General features: G+C 56.1%; 2 protein-coding genes and 1 pseudogene across 6 annotated transcripts in view; 2 read left to right on the forward strand and 1 right to left on the reverse strand.

The window, feature by feature from the left end:
* Positions 1 to 10,378, forward strand: part of SCLY (selenocysteine lyase) — a 51,834-nt gene extending 41,456 nt beyond the window's left edge. For both annotated transcript variants that reach the window (XM_037849363.1, XM_037849364.1), the window contains exons 11-12: positions 8,679 to 8,754; positions 9,610 to 10,378. In XM_037849363.1, coding sequence (XP_037705291.1) covers positions 8,679 to 8,754; positions 9,610 to 9,793 — 260 coding nt within the window. In that variant the 3' untranslated portion in view covers positions 9,794 to 10,378. The remainder of the gene's footprint in view (positions 1 to 8,678; positions 8,755 to 9,609) is intronic.
* LOC119544523 lies at positions 3,210 to 7,793 on the reverse strand (annotated as a pseudogene).
* A 1,553-nt stretch (positions 10,379 to 11,931) lies between the features above and the next one.
* ESPNL (espin like) overlaps positions 11,932 to 18,692 on the forward strand; it is a 37,901-nt gene continuing 31,140 nt past the window's right edge. For all 4 annotated transcript variants that reach the window (XM_037849358.1, XM_037849359.1, XM_037849361.1 and 1 more), the window contains exons 1-3: positions 11,932 to 12,231; positions 13,238 to 13,428; positions 15,863 to 16,049. In XM_037849358.1, coding sequence (XP_037705286.1) covers positions 11,938 to 12,231; positions 13,238 to 13,428; positions 15,863 to 16,049 — 672 coding nt within the window. In that variant the 5' untranslated portion in view covers positions 11,932 to 11,937. The remainder of the gene's footprint in view (positions 12,232 to 13,237; positions 13,429 to 15,862; positions 16,050 to 18,692) is intronic.

Below are 18,692 nucleotides of genomic sequence, written 5' to 3' on the forward strand. Positions count from 1 at the left end.
TAATTTTCTTTTCTGATGGTATCTTTCTCTGGTTTGGTATCAGGGTGATATTGGCCTTGTAAAATGAGTTAGGAAGAGTGTGAGCAAAATTGGTGTTAAGTCTTCTTTGACTGGTAAAATTCACTGGTGAAGCCATCTGGTCCCGGGCTTTTCTTTGTTGGGGGATTTTTGATGACTGATTCAAACTCTTTACTTGTAATTGGTCTTTTGAGATCTTCTATTTCTTCTTCATTCAGTGTAAGTAGGCAGTGTGTTTCTAGAAATTTGTCTGTTTCCTCTAGGTTATCTAATTTGTTGGTGTACAGTTGTTCACAGTATCCTCTTAAGATCCTTTTTATTTCTGTGGGATCAGTTCTAATGCCCCCTCCCCTTTATTTCTGATTTTAGTTATCTGTGCCCACTTTCTTTTTCCTTGTTAGTCAAGCTGAATTTAGTCAAGGTAAATGTTTGTTGATTTTATTGATCTTTTCAAAGACTCAACTTTTGGTTTTGTTGATTCTCTATTGTTTTATCATTTACCTCCACACTAATCTTTGTTATTTCCTTCCTTCTGCTTGCTTTAGCTTTAGTTCACTCTTCTTTTTCTAGACCCTCCGGTTGTAAGATTGTCTCTTATGTGAGCTCTTGCTTCTTTTTTAACGTAAGCATTTAGAGCTATATGTTTTTCTTTCAGCACTGCCTTCACTGAATGCCGTAAGTTTTGGTATGTTGTGTTTTCCTTTTCATTTGCCTCAGAATATTTCCTAATTTCTCTTCTGATTTCTTCTTTGACTCATTCATAGTTTGAGGGCATTGTTTAATTTCCACATATTTGTGAACTTTCTAATTCTCCCTCTGTTGATTTGTTGAGCTTGTTACATACATCTTTAGACATTGTATGTTCAAAACCATAGATCTATCATTACTTCTTATGCATTTGCATTTTAGAACCTGTAAAAAGTAGTGTTACATATCAAAAAATACAATAGTACTGGCATGTACAATATGGTTACTTTACCACAGGTCTTAATTTCTTTTTTTTTATTCATTTTTATTGATATATATTCACATACCATACAGTCATACAAAGCATACATTCAGTTGTTCACAGTACCATTATATAGTTGTGTGTTCATCACCAAAATTAATTTTTGAACATTTTCATTACCACACACACAAAAATAATAAGAATAAACATTAAAGTGAAAAAGAACAATTAAAGTAAAAAAGAACACTGGGTGCCTTTTTGTTTTGTTTTGTTTTGTTTTGTTCCCCCATTTTTCTACTCATCCATCCCTACACTGGACCAAGGGGAGTGTGGTCCTTATGGCTTTCCCAATCACGTTGTCACCCCTCATAAGCTACATTTTTATACAATCGTCTTCAGGATTCATGGGTTCTGGGTTGTAGTTTGATAGTTTCAGGTATTTACTGCTAGCTATTCCAATTCATTAGAACCTAAAAAGGGTTGTCTAAAGTGTGCGTAAGAGTGCCCACCAGAGTGACCTCTCGGCTCCTTTTGGATTCTCTCTGCCACTGAAGCTTATTTCATTTCCTTTCCCATCCCCCTTTTGGTCAAGAAGATGTTCTCCGTCCCACGATGCCGGGTCTACATTCCTTCCCGGGAGTCATATTCCACGTTGCCAGGGAGATTCACTCCCCTGAGTGTCTGATCCCACAGAGTGGGGAGGGCAGTGATTTCACCTTTCAAGTTGGCTTAGCTAGAGAGACAGGGCCACATCTGAGCAACAAAGAGGCATTCGGGAGGAGACTCTTAGGCACAACCATAGGGAGGCCTAGCCTCTCCTTTGCAGCAACCGTCTTCCCAAGGGCAAGGTCTTTATGTCTTTATGCTGCCTCGATCCACCATCTAGTGTCCTCTCCTTTCAGTCCAAAGAACCCCCTTTAGCACTGCTTGTAGGGCAGGTCTAGTGGTGATGAACTCCCTCATATTTTGCTTATATGGGAATGTCTTAATCTGCCCCTTATTTTTGAAGGAGCATCTTGCCAGATACAAAATTCTTTCTTGGCATTTGTTTTCTTTCAGCACTTTAAATATTTCACCCCACTGCCTCTGGCCTCCATGTTTTATGATGACAAGTCAGCATTTAATCTTATTGAGACTCCCTTGTATGTAACATGTTACTTTTCTCTTGGAACTTTCAGAACTCTCTTCTTATCCTTGGCATTTGAGATTGACTAGTAAATGTCTGAGCATGGTTCTCTTTGAGTTTATCCTGTTTGTGGTTTGTTGGGTTTCTTGAATGTCCATATTGGTATCTTTCATTACTTTTGGGTAGTTTTCTGCCAATATTTCTTTTTTTTCTTCTTCTTCTTTTTTTTTTTCACCAGCTAATAAATTCTTTTAATCATCAGCAACAAATGCCAGTACCATTGACTGTAAACTCTGTGTCCAAATCAGCAAGCTTAAGAATCTGCCTGCCTACCCTAACCCGGTAGTTTGGGCTTCAGGTAGGACTCACACAAGACAAGCAGAGAGTTCTTGGGAGCTGGGAGGGACAAGTGGCAGCATCCTGGAGGACTGGGAATAGGAGCGTTGAGAGTGGCAGCACAGCAGGCAGACGGAGAAGGGCACCTGCTCATGGCAGGCTGGAGGGTACGGGCTTGGGGTGCAGACGGTCAGCATGCATGGATTCCTCACTGGGGCAAAGGAGAGGCCCCTCCCCATCACCCTGAACAGAGCGGATATCAGTTGCACGGGGAGGCAACGTGGAATAAAAACGGAGCACAGGCGGTCCAGTTTGCCCTCCATTTGGGTCGGGCAGCTACTTCTGGAGCATCTACAGCAAGGAGAAATCATGATGGGACACTGCGGCCCGCACTCATTGGAGTGGAAAGACCTGAAGAGGTGCTGTCACTGAACTTGAATCTATAAATAACTGATTTCTTGTCCTGGGTGTTCTGAAGGCCACTTCCTTGAACCACCACTGTGTATTCTTCTCCTACACAAGCAGCGGAAGGCTCCAAAGATTTCAGTTCAATACAGCTCTTTTCTGCAAGCCGGTCAGTGATGCTTTGCAGGGCACTGAATCCTCCAGTCACTCCAAATGCATGGTCCTTGGTGTCTGCAAAGCCTTCCAGCTGTGATTGAAGGCATAGTCTTTTATGCCCACGCCATACACAGTTGCCCCCATCAATCGAGCCCTCTGAGCTTCATACTTGTTTGTTCATCCGGTGTTGGCTCTAGTGTTCCTTGGTGAAAGGAATAATCATGCTGGAAATCTTAGTGATATCCTGTCTTGGAACTCTGCTGTGGGTACAATGGGAATCGTTCCACTGTGCTTTGCAAATTTTCTTTCCAAACTCTCTTGAACAGACATGAGCAAGTGGTAGTTAGAATCCTGTTCATATTTGAAGGTCAGATGGCCATAGCTGACATGATTTAGATTCTTCACCCACTCAAAGTAAGACACTGTCACTCTTCCAGCATTCAAGTAGAGATCAGGAATAACTATAATGTTCCTCTCCAGGAAAATCTTACCAGCTTCTGGAGTTGTGGGCCTGTTGGCACCTTCAGCAATGATCTTGGCTTTGACCCTGGGTGCATTGGATTTGGTCAGCTGCTTCTCGCTGGCAGCAGGGATCAGTATGTCACAATCTGCTTCCAAGATGCTCCCTTGGTAGCACTTTGCCTTGGGGAAGCCCAGGATTGATCCATGTTGCAGTTTGAAGTCTTCCAGTTCCTTTGGGTCAGTACCATCTGGATTCCAGGTGCTCCCATCAGATTCACGACAGCAATACATTTAGCACTAAAATGAGATAAATATCTCATGGAATGCAGACCCACGTTACCAAATCCCTGAGCAAGGAAGGTTTTATCTCTGAAGCCTGGGGTCATTCCTAAAATGCTCATGTAGGAGGCTTCATTGATGAAGTTTTCAATCCTGTGGAAAACCCTGCGGCCGGTGGCAGAGATGCACCCGTGGATGCCACCCTGGCTGACAGGCTTGCCGGTGACGCACGCGTGCGCGTTAGTGTTGTAGTGCCCGAGGGTGCTGGCGCAGGTGTTGGCAATCCGGGACATCTCCCGCGCGCCTGTGCGCATGCCCAGACCAATAAAGCCTTTCTTTGCCAACTCCATGGTGAACCTCCTTGTGATCTTTTCCAATTCGTTATCGGAACAGTTCTTGGGATTGATCTTAACGCCAGCTTTAGCACCCCCAAATGGCACATCCCCACGGCACACTGCACGTCATCAGGGAAGCCGAGGCTTTCCCCTCATCCGCACTCACGCCTGCGCGGTGACGGATGCCTCCCTCGCAGGGCGTGCGGTGCCGGCTGTGCGGGGCGCGGCACCCTCCACGGCCTCCCGGGAGCGCTCGGCGCGCGGGTGGGGAAGGAGAGGCTCAGGCCGGGTGGCAGGGCTGGGTGATCCGCAGGACGCCGCGCCCCGGGTCCGCTTCTGCTCCCGGCTCTCGCGGGTCCTGAGGTCCTCCAGCAGCTGGTCCTCCACCGTGCTGGCGCCGCGCTCGAAGAAGCTGGGGTCGTCCTCGCGGTCGGCCGCCGCCTCGCTGCAGTGTCGCCGGGCGGGCCGGGCCGGGGCAGCCCCTGCGGCGCTTCGCTCGGGCGGCGGAACGGGGCGGGCGGAGGCCTGTGGCCGGCGGGGAGGAGCCGGGGGCGGCGGCCCTCGTGGGCAGCAGCCTCCCGCCTGCCCGGCCGTCCCCTCCCCTCGCGGCCTCGCCGCCTAACGGGAGAAACGGACCCCGGGGGCCGCAGCCCAGCGACGCCGGGAAAGGCAGCGGGCGCGCGAGGCCTCCCTCCCTCCCTGGGGCGGCGGCGGCCTGCCGTTATTGCTCATATTCCTGCCACCCCTTTCTGTCTTCTTTCGGGATTTCCATAATGCATATATTGGTATGCTTGATGGTGCTGCACAGATCTCTTAAGCTCTGTTTGTTTGTTTTTTTTTTAATTTAATACATTTTATTTTGAAATAAATTCAATCTTACAGGAACAGTTGCAAGAACAGTACAACCCCATACATAGAACTCCATCATACCCCTCCTCCTCCCCCATACCCCGATCCACCACCTTGAACATCCTGTCACGTCACCGTTTCTTTCTTTCCCTCCCTCCTTCCCTATCTATCATCCATCATCTATTTCTCTGTCCTCTGAACATACGAGAGCAAGCTGCACATATCTTTGAACAAACAATATAATTCACATATACCTTTCCCATGGACAAGAACATTCTTTTATGCAATCCCATTAAGTGCACCTAAGAAGTTCAAGAAGTTCAACATTGATACAAAGCTTACATTCTATATTTCCTTTTTTTTTTCTTATGTCCCAGCTGTGTCCCTTTGAGCCTCCTCTCCTCCATCCTCATATCCCATCCAGGATCATCCTTGGCATTTAATTGTCATCTATTTAGACTGTTTTGTTTTTTTTTTTTTCAATTGTGGAAACATATATACAGCCTAAATCTTCCCATTCCACCCCCTCCCTAGCATTCCATTAGTGGGATTAATCACATTTAGAATGTTGCAATGCTATCACCTTCTCACCATCCATTTCTAGAAGTTTCCCTTCACCCAAAACAGAAACCCTACACTCATTTCTTAACTCCCCATTGCCCCTTCCCCCACTTCTCAGAACCCCTACTCTACTTTTCATCTCTATGGTGATATTCTCTGATACCTTCTTTGTGTTTGCCATGGGGCTTAATTTAACATCTTGAATCTATAACAACCTTGTTTTTCTTTGATACCAACTTAACTTCAATATGACACATAAACTATGTTCCTATACTCCATCATTCCCCCACCTTTATGTAGTTCTTGTCAAAAATTACATATTTTACATTGAGTCCAAAACCACTGATTTATCATTACAGTTTATTTTAGATCCTGTAGGAAGTAAATAGTAGAGTTATAAGTCAAAAATACAGTAGTATTGGTATTTATATTTACCATGTGATCTTTACTGGAAATCTTTATTTCTTCATGTAGTTTCAGTCAATTGTTTAGTGTCCCTTCCTTTCAGCCTGCTCAGTTCCCTTTAGCATTTCTTATAGGACTGATTACTGGTGATGAAGTCCCTCAGCTTTTGATTATCCGTGAATGTTTTCATCTCCCCTCATTTTTGTCCTCCAGGTGTTTGTGAATTCTCCAAGACTTTGATGGTTATTGACTTCTAGTTGTATTCCATTGTGGTCAGAGAATGTGCTTTGAACAAATTCATTTATTTTATTTTATTTTATTGAGGCTTGTTTTTATGTCCCAGCATACAATCCATTCTGGAGTAAGATCTATGATAACTAGAGAAGAATGTGTGTCCCGGTGACCTGGGATGTAATATTCTATATATGTCTGTTAAAATTATCTATATCTCTCTCTCCTTTCTTTGTTTCTCTGTCGGTAGGGCTCCCTTTAGTATCTGAAGTACAGCAGGTCTTTTATTAGCAAAATCTCTCAGCATTTGTTTCTCTGTGAAAAAATTTAAGCTCTCCCTCAAATTTGAAGGAGAGTTTTGCTGGATAAAGTATTCTTGGTTGGAAATTTTTCTCTCTCAGAATTTTAAATATGTCATGCCACTGCCTTCTCTCCTCCATGGTGGTCGCTAAGTAGTCACTAGTCTTATGTTGTTTCCTTTGTATGTGGTGAATTGCTTTTCTCTTGCCGCTTTCAGAACTTGCTCCTTCTCTTCAGTATTTGACAGTCTGATCAGAATATGTCTTGGAGTGGGTTTATTTGGATTTATTCTATCTGGAGTTCGCTGGGCATTTATGCTTTGTGTATTTATATTGTGTAGAAGGTTTGGGAAGTTTTCCCCAACAATTTCTTTGAATACTCTTTCTAGACCTTTACCCTTCTCTTCCCCTTCTGGGACACCAATGAGTCTTAAATTTGGATGTTTTATTTTATCTATCATATCCCTGCGATCCATTTCGATTTTTTCTATTTTTTTCCCCACTCTTTCTTTTGTTCTTTCATTTTCTGTTCTGTGGTCGTTGAGGATGCTGAGTCATGGTTCAGCTTCCTCTCATCTTGTATTATGAGTATCCAGAGTCTTTTTAATTTGGCCAACAGATTCTTTTATTTCCATAAGATCGTCTATTTTTTTATTTACTCTTGCAATTTCTTCTTTATGCTCTTCTAGGTTCTTCTTTATGTCGTTTATATCCTGTGCCATGCTCTTCTTCATGTCCTTCATGTCCTGTGCCATCCTTTCATTGTTTGATTTTATGTCTTTGATTAATTGCGCCAAGTACTGTGCGTCTTCTGATCTTTTGATTTGGGTGTTTGGGTTTGGTTTATGCATATTGTCTGGTTTTATCATATGCTTTAAGATTTTCTGTTGTTTTTGGCCTCTTCGCATTTGCTTTACTTGATCTTTAATTTGTCAGAATTGCAGCTTGGTGGCGTATACTTTCTCTAACTAACCAGAAGATGGCGTCCGTGAGCTGTCTGTACCTTACATTTGTGTCCAGCTTGTCATATGACAGAGATTTCCTTGAGTTCCAGGAACAAAAACAAACCCAACTCAAAAAATACCTTTCACAGTCTTTGCAAATTGGCTCTGCATTGCACTATCTGGTGCTCTATTGTATGTCTTAATCCTTTGCTCCAAGCACTTCTTATGTGTTTCCTACACTGCTTTAGTTGTCTGCATGCTGCTCCTGCCGGGTAGGGCTAGCCCGAGGTGAATTTCCTGGTTCAGTCTTTCAGGCTGCCATCCAGTAGATTGGCAGGGACATACAGTCACCCCAGTAAGCATATAGGGGTTACACTGCTCCCTGTGGAACTGGGCCAGGGACCCACAATTGGAGTGTAGACTGGCTTCATACCGCATGGGGTAAGTGCTAGGTGAGGGATCATCTAGGCTTCAGGAGCTTCTGCTACAATTTTTAAAGCTGTGTTTTCTTGATTTAGCACTTGCCCAGTCACTGTAATCATTCAGCTGCATTCCAGAGTTTCAAGGTCGATGGCTCTGCCAGTTTTTGCTAGTTGTTCAAAGACTCTACAGAGGACCAGCACCCCAGAACATTTTATGCCACCATCTTGGTCCTCCTTGGCCCAGGCATTCTTGAAAAAGAGGCAACTTGTGTGGCCATCCTAGTCTCTGATGAAATGCAATTTTGTTTGAAAGGAAGCATAATGCTTGTTTGCTATTACTTCAGATATCCTTGCTGTGAAAATTAAAGTTCTCTGTAATCTTTCCCCCTTCTTCCGGGGATACACTTTGTATTCAGTGATTTGCTCTGGTAATTTAAATGAGAGAAATATTCTCAGTCCCTCTATTTGAAGTCATTTTTTTTTAAACCTCTGTGTTTGTGAAAGAAGAGGAAAGTGCTTTCTAGCTTAATAAAAAGAACTGACGTGTGTCTGTCTGTTTGAGAAAACAGGTGTAAGTTTAAATATTACTAAGGCAGCGAATTATGAAGCAAGGCGGCCAGTAAGCATTCTGGAGTCTCAAAGGACAATTGGTTAGAAATAATATTTTCCAGGCCTGTATGACAGGGGACAACCGCATCTGCTTTTCTTCAGCCAAGGAAAAAGGATGCATTTGCCGGGATATCTCTCCCCGGCAGGTGGGAGGGCAGCAGAATTGAGGCTGGGACCGAGAAAGGGAGACCCCGCCCAAGAAGCCTGCAAAGGGAGTGGGGCAATGGGGCGTCACCCCTGGGCATGGGGCGCAGGGCTCCCACCTCAGGGGACTTGTGCTCTTTCTCTGCAGGCCGCCTGGTGCTCGCGCAGTGCCAGACACTGCTGGCCAGTGTGGGAGCCGCCTGCCACTCGGGCCATGAGGACCGGTAAGTGCTCTGTGTGTGCCCAGCACAGGTGTCCAGGGGCTCGGCCCAGGCTGGTGCCTTCACAGAACTGTGCCGTCGGGTGGGGACACAGCCTGGCCTGGTGGGGAAGCAGTGGAGTGAGCAGGGGTCATGTGGCACCCATTCCTTTGGGTTGCAAAAAGCCAGTAAATAAAGGGTCCAAATCAGTGGGCACTCGGAAGTTCGACGTGGGGGTGCCCCCCTCACCTGGCGGTGCCAGCGCGGGGCTGTCCCATCTAGTCCGAGGACAGCCTGCCAAGGGGCCCCTCAACCCCAGTCACGGCTGCTGGAGCTGCCTGAGTGCCTGGGACGCAGGCCTGCTTCAAGGAAGCCACCATCTCTGGGCTGATTCTTTGGTTGATAAACCTTTGGGGGACTGTATTGTCTGCCAGGGCCTGTGCCAGGTGCCAGGGAAACTCCCAGACGGGCTCAGGGGTGCCATGGGCCCTCCAGGAGGATACCTGGGGTTAAGGCACTTGGCTGTATCCACCTGAATATGTGTCTCCCTGCAAAGACGGCTTAAATCCTCAAGGACGGGAATCCCTGCATCCCCAGGGCGCAGCACCCAGCATGGCTGGCTGAACGGGGCAGGGGGCCACTCCCCAGGTGGAAAGGTTTAAGTGCAGCGGGTGGGTTGGAAGGCCAAATCCAGGGATTCCGTCCGGCAGAGAACCTCGGGCAGGGAGCCAGCCTTGCAATCTGGGGCTGGGCGCTGCAGGAGCTGAGCCCTGCGCCCCCATGGGGGCCAGGCCGGGCGGGATGCTGGAGAGGGGCAAGGCCTTCTCCTCCTTCCCTGCGATCTCAGCGCAGCCTCCCACCGCTCTCCCCTGCCTCCAGGCCGTCCCCGGTGCTGCTGAGCTGCGGCATCCCACACGACATGGCCAGGAATGCCCTCCGGCTCAGTGTGGGCCGCGGCACCACCATGGCCGACGTGGACCGCGTCGTGGAGGACCTGAAGCAGGCCGTGGCCCGGCTGGAGGCCAGCCCCGGCCCCGACGGCCCCCTGCCCGCGGACACATAGGCCACGAGCGCCTGAGCCCAGCTTATCCAGAAGATAAGCCCGGGTTTTTATAATCTATTGTCAGTTAATGGCTGTCACGAAATAGGAAACTTGAAATAGGAAACGTGATTCGGGGCTTTGCCTGGATCGTGCTGCTTGGCCTCTAGTGGCCCCCCATGCGCAGAGCCCCTGCCCTCCCCCCGCCCCCCACGGAGCCCAGACCGCTGCCCCCTCAGCCCTGGTCTCTGCCCATCCAGGGCCGGCAGCGCCCCCTCCCGCCGCAGACCCCCGGCCCACCCTTCCTGTCTCAGGGCTGCAGCACAGATGCCCGCCGAGGCCCCATGGGATTCTGGCCCATTCTGAGGTAGGAAATCAGTTCACCTCCCACTCAGCATCCATCTTGATTTTATTCACAAAAGGAATCTTACTTTCACATGTTTTGGGCACTCTGATACGCACCAAATAATCTGTGCTGAAGAGACATTTGCACAGGATTGATTTTTAATTAACATTTTTAATGTGTGGTTTGAAACTCTGAAGAACTACATGATATCTTGAGGAATCAATTGCCAGGAAATAATAAACTATTTCCATGCTGGTGTTTAATGTCCTGTAGTTTTTCACGTGGGTGCTGGGCGTTCTTTCCCTGGTGCCTTTCTTGGGGCGCTGGTGTGTTTGTGCCGAGCATGGGGACAACTGTGGAACTGAGCGCGGTGAGAGTGGCATTAGCGGGCTGACCGGGGTTCCAGTCTGAAGGGTAGTTACACTTTAGCTTAAGACATGCGCCCTGGAATTCTGTCTCTGGAAGCCCCTGGAGCCTGGGTCCCTGGCCCGCGGTGTCCCGCCTGCCACCAGGAAGAAGCTGGGACCGTGCTTTCCCTGGCGAAGAATTATGGAGTGTCCAGCACCACTGAAGAAAGATCTGGAATGAGATGCTGGGGCTCTGTGGTTGGAGGGTGGACTGGGTGGGGCCACGGCGCTCACACTAACTCCGGCGATGGGTGGGACGCGCACCCACACGCCCAGGGCCAGGGCTGTGCTCACCGCGAGCGCCGAGGGACGGAGCCCGCCTGTTTCCCCAAGGGAAACCGGCCAGGAGAGGGCAGGGACCAGGCACAGATTTGCATGCTTTTCCCACAGTCCGGCTCCCGAGGGAGAGAGGATGGGGACTCAGCTCTGTGGGAGGTGACAGCCAAGCATCGCCATCCCAAAGGGGGCACTCAGTATCCAAAACACGCGGTGATGTCCCCCAAAGGGCGCATCGTGCAGTGGCACTGGCCCCGCAAGGACTGGGGGAACAGTCTCCCGGGTGACGCCCGGCACCGGCCAGCGGCCACTCAGGATGGCTGGCACTGCGCTGTGGAAAGAGGACGCACGGGTGCCTCCCGCTGACTCGAGAGGACCTGGGTGCCCAGTAAACACGCTGCAAATCCATCTCAGGCAGAGAACTCGGGCGCTTCACAGAGAGAAATGGGGGTGTGCGGAGGAAGAGCTGGGTCCCGGCTGGCTGGCAGCCACCCCCTGGCCCGACCCAGACGCCGCCCTGCAGCCCCCTGCCCGCCACGGCCACAGGCCCCAACCCCCGGGCAAAGGGGCGAGAGAGAGGCTCCTGCGGGACGGCGAGGGCCCGCCCCCTCCCCTCTTCTCCTCCCATCCTCTCACCCGCTCCCTCCCTGTCCTCCCCTCCCCTCCCTCTCTCTCCCTCTCCTCCCCCTCCCCCCTCCTCCCCCTCCCTCTCCCTCTCCCCTCCCCTCCCTCTCCCTCCCTCCTCCCCTCCCCTCCCCCTCCCCCTCTTCTCCCCCCTCTCCTCCCCCTCCCCCCTCCTCCCCCTCCCTCTCCCTCCCTCTCCTCCCCCTCCCTCTCCTCCCCTCCCCCTCCCTCTCCTCCCTCCCCTCCCTTTTCCCCTCCCATCCTCTCACCCCCTTCCTTTCCCCCTCCCTCCCTCCTCCCTCTCCTTCCCCCTGCCCCTCCCTCTCCTCTCCCCCTCCCCTCCCCTCCCTCCCTCTCCTCCCCACTCCCCTCCCTCTCCCTCCCCCCCCCCCCACTGCCGCCTCCCATCTGCCCTCCGCCGACGTCGGGTAACCAGATCTGGGGACTCGAGTCCGCACCTGAAACAGGAAGCCCGTGCGGGAGCCGCCGCCGGCCGGCCGGGGCCGGGGCCGAGCATGGAGGAGCAGCGGGCGCTGGCGGCCGCCGAGCTCGGGGACCTGGCCGCCCTGGAGGCGCTGCTGGCGGGCGGCGCGCTGGGCCCCGGCGTCGCGGACGCGCGGGGGGCCGGCCTGGTGCACCACGCGGCGCGCGCCGGCCGCCTGGACTGCGTCAAGTTCCTGGTGCGGCGCGCGCGGCTGCCCGGCGGCCAGAGGGCCCACAACGGGGCCACGCCCGCCCACGACGCCGCCGCCACCGGCCACCTGGCCGAGCTGCGCTGGCTCGTCCGCGACGGGGGCTGCGGCCTGCAGGTGAGCGGGAGGCCCGCTGCGGGGCGCGGGTGGGTGTCCCGCGGGGCGCCCCCTGGCAGTGGCGGGGGGGGGGGCTACCCCCGAAAGCAGCATCGGCCCCTCCCACTTGGCCTCTTCTGCACGGTCTCCTTGGCTCCCCACAGCCCCTCCCCGGACACGGGGGTCTTCCAGGGCTCAGGACCCCTGTCTCTGGTCAAGCCTGGTCAGCTGGGCCTGTTTCCCAAACGACCTAGAAGTGGATCCTAGGAGAAGCACCATGGATGGGATTTGGGTTCTCCACAGCAGAACCTGGGGTCAGGAGTGTGGGGTTGGGGCTGTGGGGTCAGACTTGTGGGATCAGGAGCTGCGGGGTGGGACTGTGGGCTCTGGCGTAGATGACGGCCCCCTGGTCCCCCTGACAGCTCAGGCCCAGTGTCCACTCTGGGTGGCCATTTCTACCCGGGCCCCACCCGCTCCCTTCCTGCCTGTCCTTGGCTCTGTGTGTGGCCCTTTGGAGGCTGGGGCCACCTCTGATAGGCCAGAGGGGGAGGGGTCAGAGGCCCCCCTGGGATCTGGGGAGAGAAGACCGGGCTGAGGGAAAGTCCCCTCACCCCTACCCCGCCAGTGCCACAGGCCTCAGTGTCTCTCTCAGCTCTCCCGGAAACACTGAGAAGCTGCAGGGCAAAGCCACACGTGCTTCCAATCGCAGGGCCCTGGGGAAGGCCTGGTGCTAGCTCGGGGGGCACCCGGTGGTCAGTGGGGAGGTGGGTCAGAACCCCTGGCTCTCAGAGGGGCAGGGGTCCCCCCCGTGGATGGCCGCCTGCCCAGTGGCAGGATGGACAGCAGCTGAGCAGGAGGCCGCGTCCCTGCTGGAGGGCAGGTGGCTCCGAGGCAGCAGCAGGGACAGGGGGACAGGGGCCCTCTGGTGGGCGAGGGCGAGAGAGGGATGGGGCGGGGCGGGCAGGGCAGCCCTGGGCCGCCAGCTGGGGCCTGCTGGGGGCTCAGCGTCCTCCTTCCGCCTCGGCAGGACCAGGACGCCTCGGGCGTGTCCCCACTGCACCTGGCCGCCCGCTTCGGCCACCCCGCACTGGTGGAGTGGCTGCTCCGCGAGGGCCACGCGGCCGCGCTGCCGACACTGGAGGGGGCCTGGCCCCTGCACCACGCGGCCGTCAGCGGGGACCTGACCTGCCTGAAGCTCCTGGTGGCCGCCCAGGGCAGGTGAGGCCCAGGAGGGGCCGGAGGGGAGTGCAGGGGAGGGGGAGGGAGGGGGCACTCAGCTCAGAAGCTGGGGCCAAGGAAGAGACAGAGGAAAACCGCCCTGGGGTCTCTGAGAGGACCCTGTGGGGCAGGCACCCTGTCAGCAAAGGGGGAGTCTGGAGCCAGAAGTATGGGGGGGCTCTTGATGCCCACCTGGGGGTTCAGCCCTCATCCTGCAGCCGCGGGGCAGCATGGTGGTGAGTGCATCTTACCTGTGTGGTGGGTGGGACTGCAGAGGGCAGTGAGAACAGCCAGGAAGCTGCTAGAACGAGTGATGCTCAGGGCTCCCCCAAGCAGCTGGGACAGAGGCAGGTGGGAGGCACGGGGGCCCCTAAGGCACATGGAGGAAGCGGAGGCTGTTTAACTAGTGGACTTGGTGGCACCAAGGGCCCGGTCAGGCCAGCTCGAATGCGCCAGCCCCACTTTCCCATCCCTGCCCCGGGGCCCCTGGAGGATGGGGGTCTGTCACCTCTGAGGCCCCTGCCTGGAGCTGGTGGTGGGTGAGCAGGGAGGAAGGGCGGGTCCCTGAGGCGGCGGCAGGAAGCTCCCCAACCCCTCCACACCTCGCACCCTTGTCCGGCTCACCTCACCTTGGTCCCAGCCCTGCCACGGTCCCCCTCTGGGCCGGCTCTGGAGAGAGGGGGCTCTCGCGTAAACCCCAGATCTCAACCACCACCTTTCTTCTCACCCCTGGATTCTTCTCCTCAGTAACTTCTGCTCTGATTTTGTTTCTCCCCATTTTGGGAGTGGATGCCTGGCTGTTGTGGCTGCCCCTGTTTGGGGACAAACCCTGACAGCGCTGCCTTATTTTGGGGTCTGTGTGCCTGGGGATTTGGGGGTTCTCTTCCCTGGGTCTTTCCCAGGGACCCCAAACTGGCTGCCCTCTGAGGGGTCTTGGACCACATGGGTTTTAATGTCATTTCCTTCATTTGAAAGCTGGAAGACTTCCTATGAAACCGACAAATCCTGTTTCTCTTTAGAAAGGGGCATGTCTGAGGGTCTGGAGCCCACTGTCCCCCATGGTGGGCCGACCACTCGCTGTTTGCCCACGTCCCTTCCTGCGTCCCCCTGCCGGCCCCTGGCCCTGGCCCCTGCTGGTGGTGCTGCCCGCTCCAACCCAGGTTGGGTCAGGGGCCTTGGGGACTCTGGTGAGAGCTGGGCACCCCCCACCCCTTTGGGGTGCATTTCCTGACCCGTGAGCAGCCTCCAGGGCTCTGTGAGATCACGGGTGGGCCTGGCATTGGCAGGACAGGCTGGTGGTGGGGTCCAAGGTCAGAGGTGGGTCCCGAGGAGGGGTTTCCACTCTCACGGCCTCAGTTTCCCCTTCTGCAGGGGAGCTCTGTGGCTGGATCTGTCGTCAGAGGTGGGGAAAAGAACTGGGATGTTCACAAGTGATTCATTACAAACCAGCCCCCTCCCAAGAGACATGCCCCCAGCTTGCGGTCCGGGAGGAAGGGCTGACAGGACCCGGTCACCTCGCACTGCCCCCAGCCCACACCAGCCTTCGCAGACGGGGCACACGTTTCCCCTTTTAACTCCCCGCGGCAGCCGTCCCATCCAGTGAGAGCCCCCAGGAGGGGCAGGCACCCCCAGCCACAGAAGGGGAGCACGGAGGCAGGGGGGCCTGGGGACAGCTAAGGATTCGGAATCGGGTCCGGGATGGCGACCTTGGGGTCTGAACAGATTGAGGTTTACGGCCTGGGCCCGGAAGCCCGAGGAAAGGCACGGCGGAGCCGGCAGGTGTGTTCGCCAGCTGGGGAGACCTGGCTGGGGGTGGTGGGGACCCCGGAGCCCTGGGCAGCAGCTGTAAGGAGTTAGAGAAACACATGGTCACGTTCCCCGCAGCGGGCAGGGCCGGTGGGGGAGTCTGTGTCCCCAGGGGGTGGGCAGAGGCCCGGCCCTCCCTCCACCGTGTCACTGGGGACTGAGGACTCACCTGTGCCCTACAGCCCCCGGAGGGCGGGGGGGGGATGGGAAACCCGAGGCCCTGCTCAGCACAGCCACTCAGGGGCCTGAATGTGGGACCAGGCCTGGGCACCCCACCTCGCATCCCACTCACGCTGCCCTCTGTAAGAGTGGGGCATTGGGGCTCCGAGGCTGCCTGCCCTGCCCACCTGCCGGCCCCACCGGGCTCTCCAGCCCCTCGAGCAGACTAGAGAAAGCGCCCCGTGCTGTGACCCCGCCCCAGCCGAACCCGCAGTGTGATGGGAACGGGGGGAGCTGGCTTTCAGCAGTGATCCCTGGGCTGGGGCAGTGCACACCTGTGCAACCCTGCAGGTGCGCGGCTGGGGCCGCTCAGAGGGGATGGGCTCCGCTCAGCAGGGCAGCCCCTCCCCCTCCCGGGGGGGCTCCTCCCGGCCCCGCCCAGCGCCCCTGAGCCCCGCCCTCCCCGCAGCGGCGTGAACCGGCGGACCCGCAGCGGCGCCTCCCCGCTCTACCTGGCCTGCCAGGAGGGCCACCTGCACCTGGCGCAGTTCCTGGTGAAGGACTGCGGCGCCGACGTGCACCTGCGCGCCCTGGACGGCATGAGCGCGCTGCACGCCGCCGCCGCCCGCGGCCACTACTCGCTCGTCGTCTGGCTGGTAAGGGGGCGCCCAACGCGGGGAGGGGGTGCGGGGAGAGGGGGGTCCTGGGACCCCCTGCCTCAGCCCCGGCGCGGCCTCTCAGCTAGCAGAGCCAGAGCTCGGGTCGGGGGTCCCCTCTTGGTTTGCCCACACACCCTGAAACCTTGGGGTCAGAGGGCCAGTAATACAGGGCTGAGAGCTGCACTGGCGCCTCCTCACCCAGCACCAGGTGTGCCAGGCCCAGGGTGGGTCCCGGGTCGTGGCTGCCAGCTGGCAGGTGGGGGCCTCTGGAGGACCCCAGGGCTCGCAGCACCTGCCTGGCCACCCCTAGGCTCTCCCCAGCACATCAGAGGCCGTGGGGAACCCAGCGTCACCCCCTGGGGCTCTCCTCTGCCCCCACCCCCAAGGAGTCCAAGCCACGGGCCCGGGTCGGTCAGCCCTGCCCCTCCCCCTGCAGAGGGTCAGTGCAGCCTCCACCCAGAAGGAAGCCCTGAGACCCCAAGCATGGGGTGGGCGTGGGGGTGCCTTCCTCCCACTCCTGAGGTGAGCTGGGGGGCTTCCTGCCTCCACGGCAGAAAACCAGATCCCAGTGGGGTCCCTGGGAGTCTGAGGGTCCATTACAGAGTCCCGATGGAGTGCAGAGGAGGGGTGACATTGGGGAGCAGAACCGAGGATGGACGGGTGGTGGCTGGCGAGGGCCCAGGGCCCAGTGCGAGATCCGGGCTCGGCTCAGCTCCTGCAAAGGTGGGGAGAGGTGGCCGAGGGCTGGAGGGGTGGACGGGGTGGCCAGGGCAGACGCAGAGGACTGGGGGACCCTGGGCCCTTTCCTGAGAACATTGGGGGGCCACGGAGGGCTCTGAGCCAGGAGCAGCAGGATCTGACTGGCCGCCGCGTGGGGCAGGAGAGGGCCAAGGCCCTGTGAGCCCGTCTCCCCCTGCCCTCCTCCCCCAGCCCCGGGGCCTGTGCACGTGCTGCGCCTTCCCTGCCCACCCCAGCCCCCACGGTCCTGCTCCCTGCTCTCATCTCCTTCGCGGCACCAACACCCGGCCACCTGCATTTGTGACTTCATCTTGTCTGTTGTCTCTCTCCACCTCCTGGGTGTAAGTCCAGGAGCTCCACGAGGGTCTTTGTCCATCTGCTGCGTTTCCTGAGCCCGACCCACAGTGGGTGCTCAGGAAGTGTTCACTGAATGAACGAAGGAAGGAACAAATGAAGAAGCTAAGGGACTGCATTGCCCTCAGGGGAGGCGCAGCCTCCTGCCCTTGGCCCCAGAGGCCCCCAGGACCTGCCCCGACCTCCCTCTGGGGCCGGCTCTTCCAGCTGGCTCTGCTGGACCCAGGCCGACCCCCGGCACCCCCTGCACCCACAGGGCCCCATCTCTGCCGGCACTGTCTGCCCTCCTGGATGCCCCCCAGGTCCCTCTGCCAGACTCGTCCTCCGCTTCCCACCCTGTAGCTCAGCCCCTCCGCTGCACACCATGCTGCCCAGGAAGGGGCCTGGCCTTGGGGTGGACTGAGTCCCCGCCATCTCTGGCTGCGGAAGGTGCTCGGCAAAGGGGGTGGACCCTCATGGGGCAGGGAAGGGTGGGCAGGGGACAGGGGACCCCGAGCCACACAGGGGCCACTGCCCAGCTGAACCCTCTGCCCTGGGGAAGAGGCACCTAGGGCCAGGGGGTCGCAGGGCCAGGTGTGGCCCCCCGGGAACCCCCTCCCCAGCCTCCCAGCAGGGAGTGGGGTAGAGCAGGGAGGGCAGCCTCCAGCCTGGCTCTCCGCATCCCGGGACAGGACTCCTGCTCCTTTGGGGCAGCTGGCCCTTGGGGAGGGTCTCCATTCCCTGCCCACTGTCCCTTTCCTAGCTGACGTATGTGAGTATCGAGTCAGGAGTGCTTTGCATTGAGGTAACAAAACCTGACCTCAGGGGCTGGGCAGCTACGGGGCGGGTCCCCTGATCAGGAGCGACAGGCCACTCGATGAGGGTCAGTGCCGTCCGGCCAGCATCTCTCCTGTCCTCTTGGCTTTTCCCATGGGGTGAAAACCAGCCACATGCAGGCTGAGAAGAGGGGAGAAGGGGTGATACCACATGCACAACCCCTCTGGTCAGGAAGGCAAAACTTTCCTAGAGGCCACATCTCACTGGCAGAACCGGGTCCCATGTCTGTCCGTGACGCTTGTGTTTCACTGACAGCCCCAGAGAAGGGGGGTGATGGCTGTCAGGTTGGACACCCCAGAGCATCTGCCCCAGTGGCCCCTGGGTCCATGGGCCAGAACCCACTGGGCATCCCACGGAGGACGGGCCCCAAAGACACCCAGGCTCCAGGTACAGTGCTCCCGAGGGACCTGGCAGGCCTGCTCCTCCCGCAGCATCTGTGCCGGGGGTGGGCGCAGGGTGCAGAGAACACCCTGGGAAGGTGGCACCGACATCTGCTTGCCCTTCCTTCTCCATCAGCAAACATTTATTTACTGTCCCTGGATGCCAGGGGTGGATTTTTTTTTCAGTTGATGTGTGAAACCAGGTGCTGGGGACGTTTGGTTTAAGATGTTGGGCTGGGGCGGATTTGGGGACCGTGGAGTCTCCAAGGGAAACCCCTGAGGCCCACTGTACCCCCACCCTGAGCCTGGGTGTCACACCGCCCGTGGTCACGGGACGCCTGACAGCTCCTGC

Source organism: Choloepus didactylus, chromosome 9, assembly GCF_015220235.1.
Source record: "Choloepus didactylus isolate mChoDid1 chromosome 9, mChoDid1.pri, whole genome shotgun sequence".
In the NCBI taxonomy this organism is placed as follows: Eukaryota; Metazoa; Chordata; class Mammalia; order Pilosa; family Megalonychidae; genus Choloepus; species Choloepus didactylus.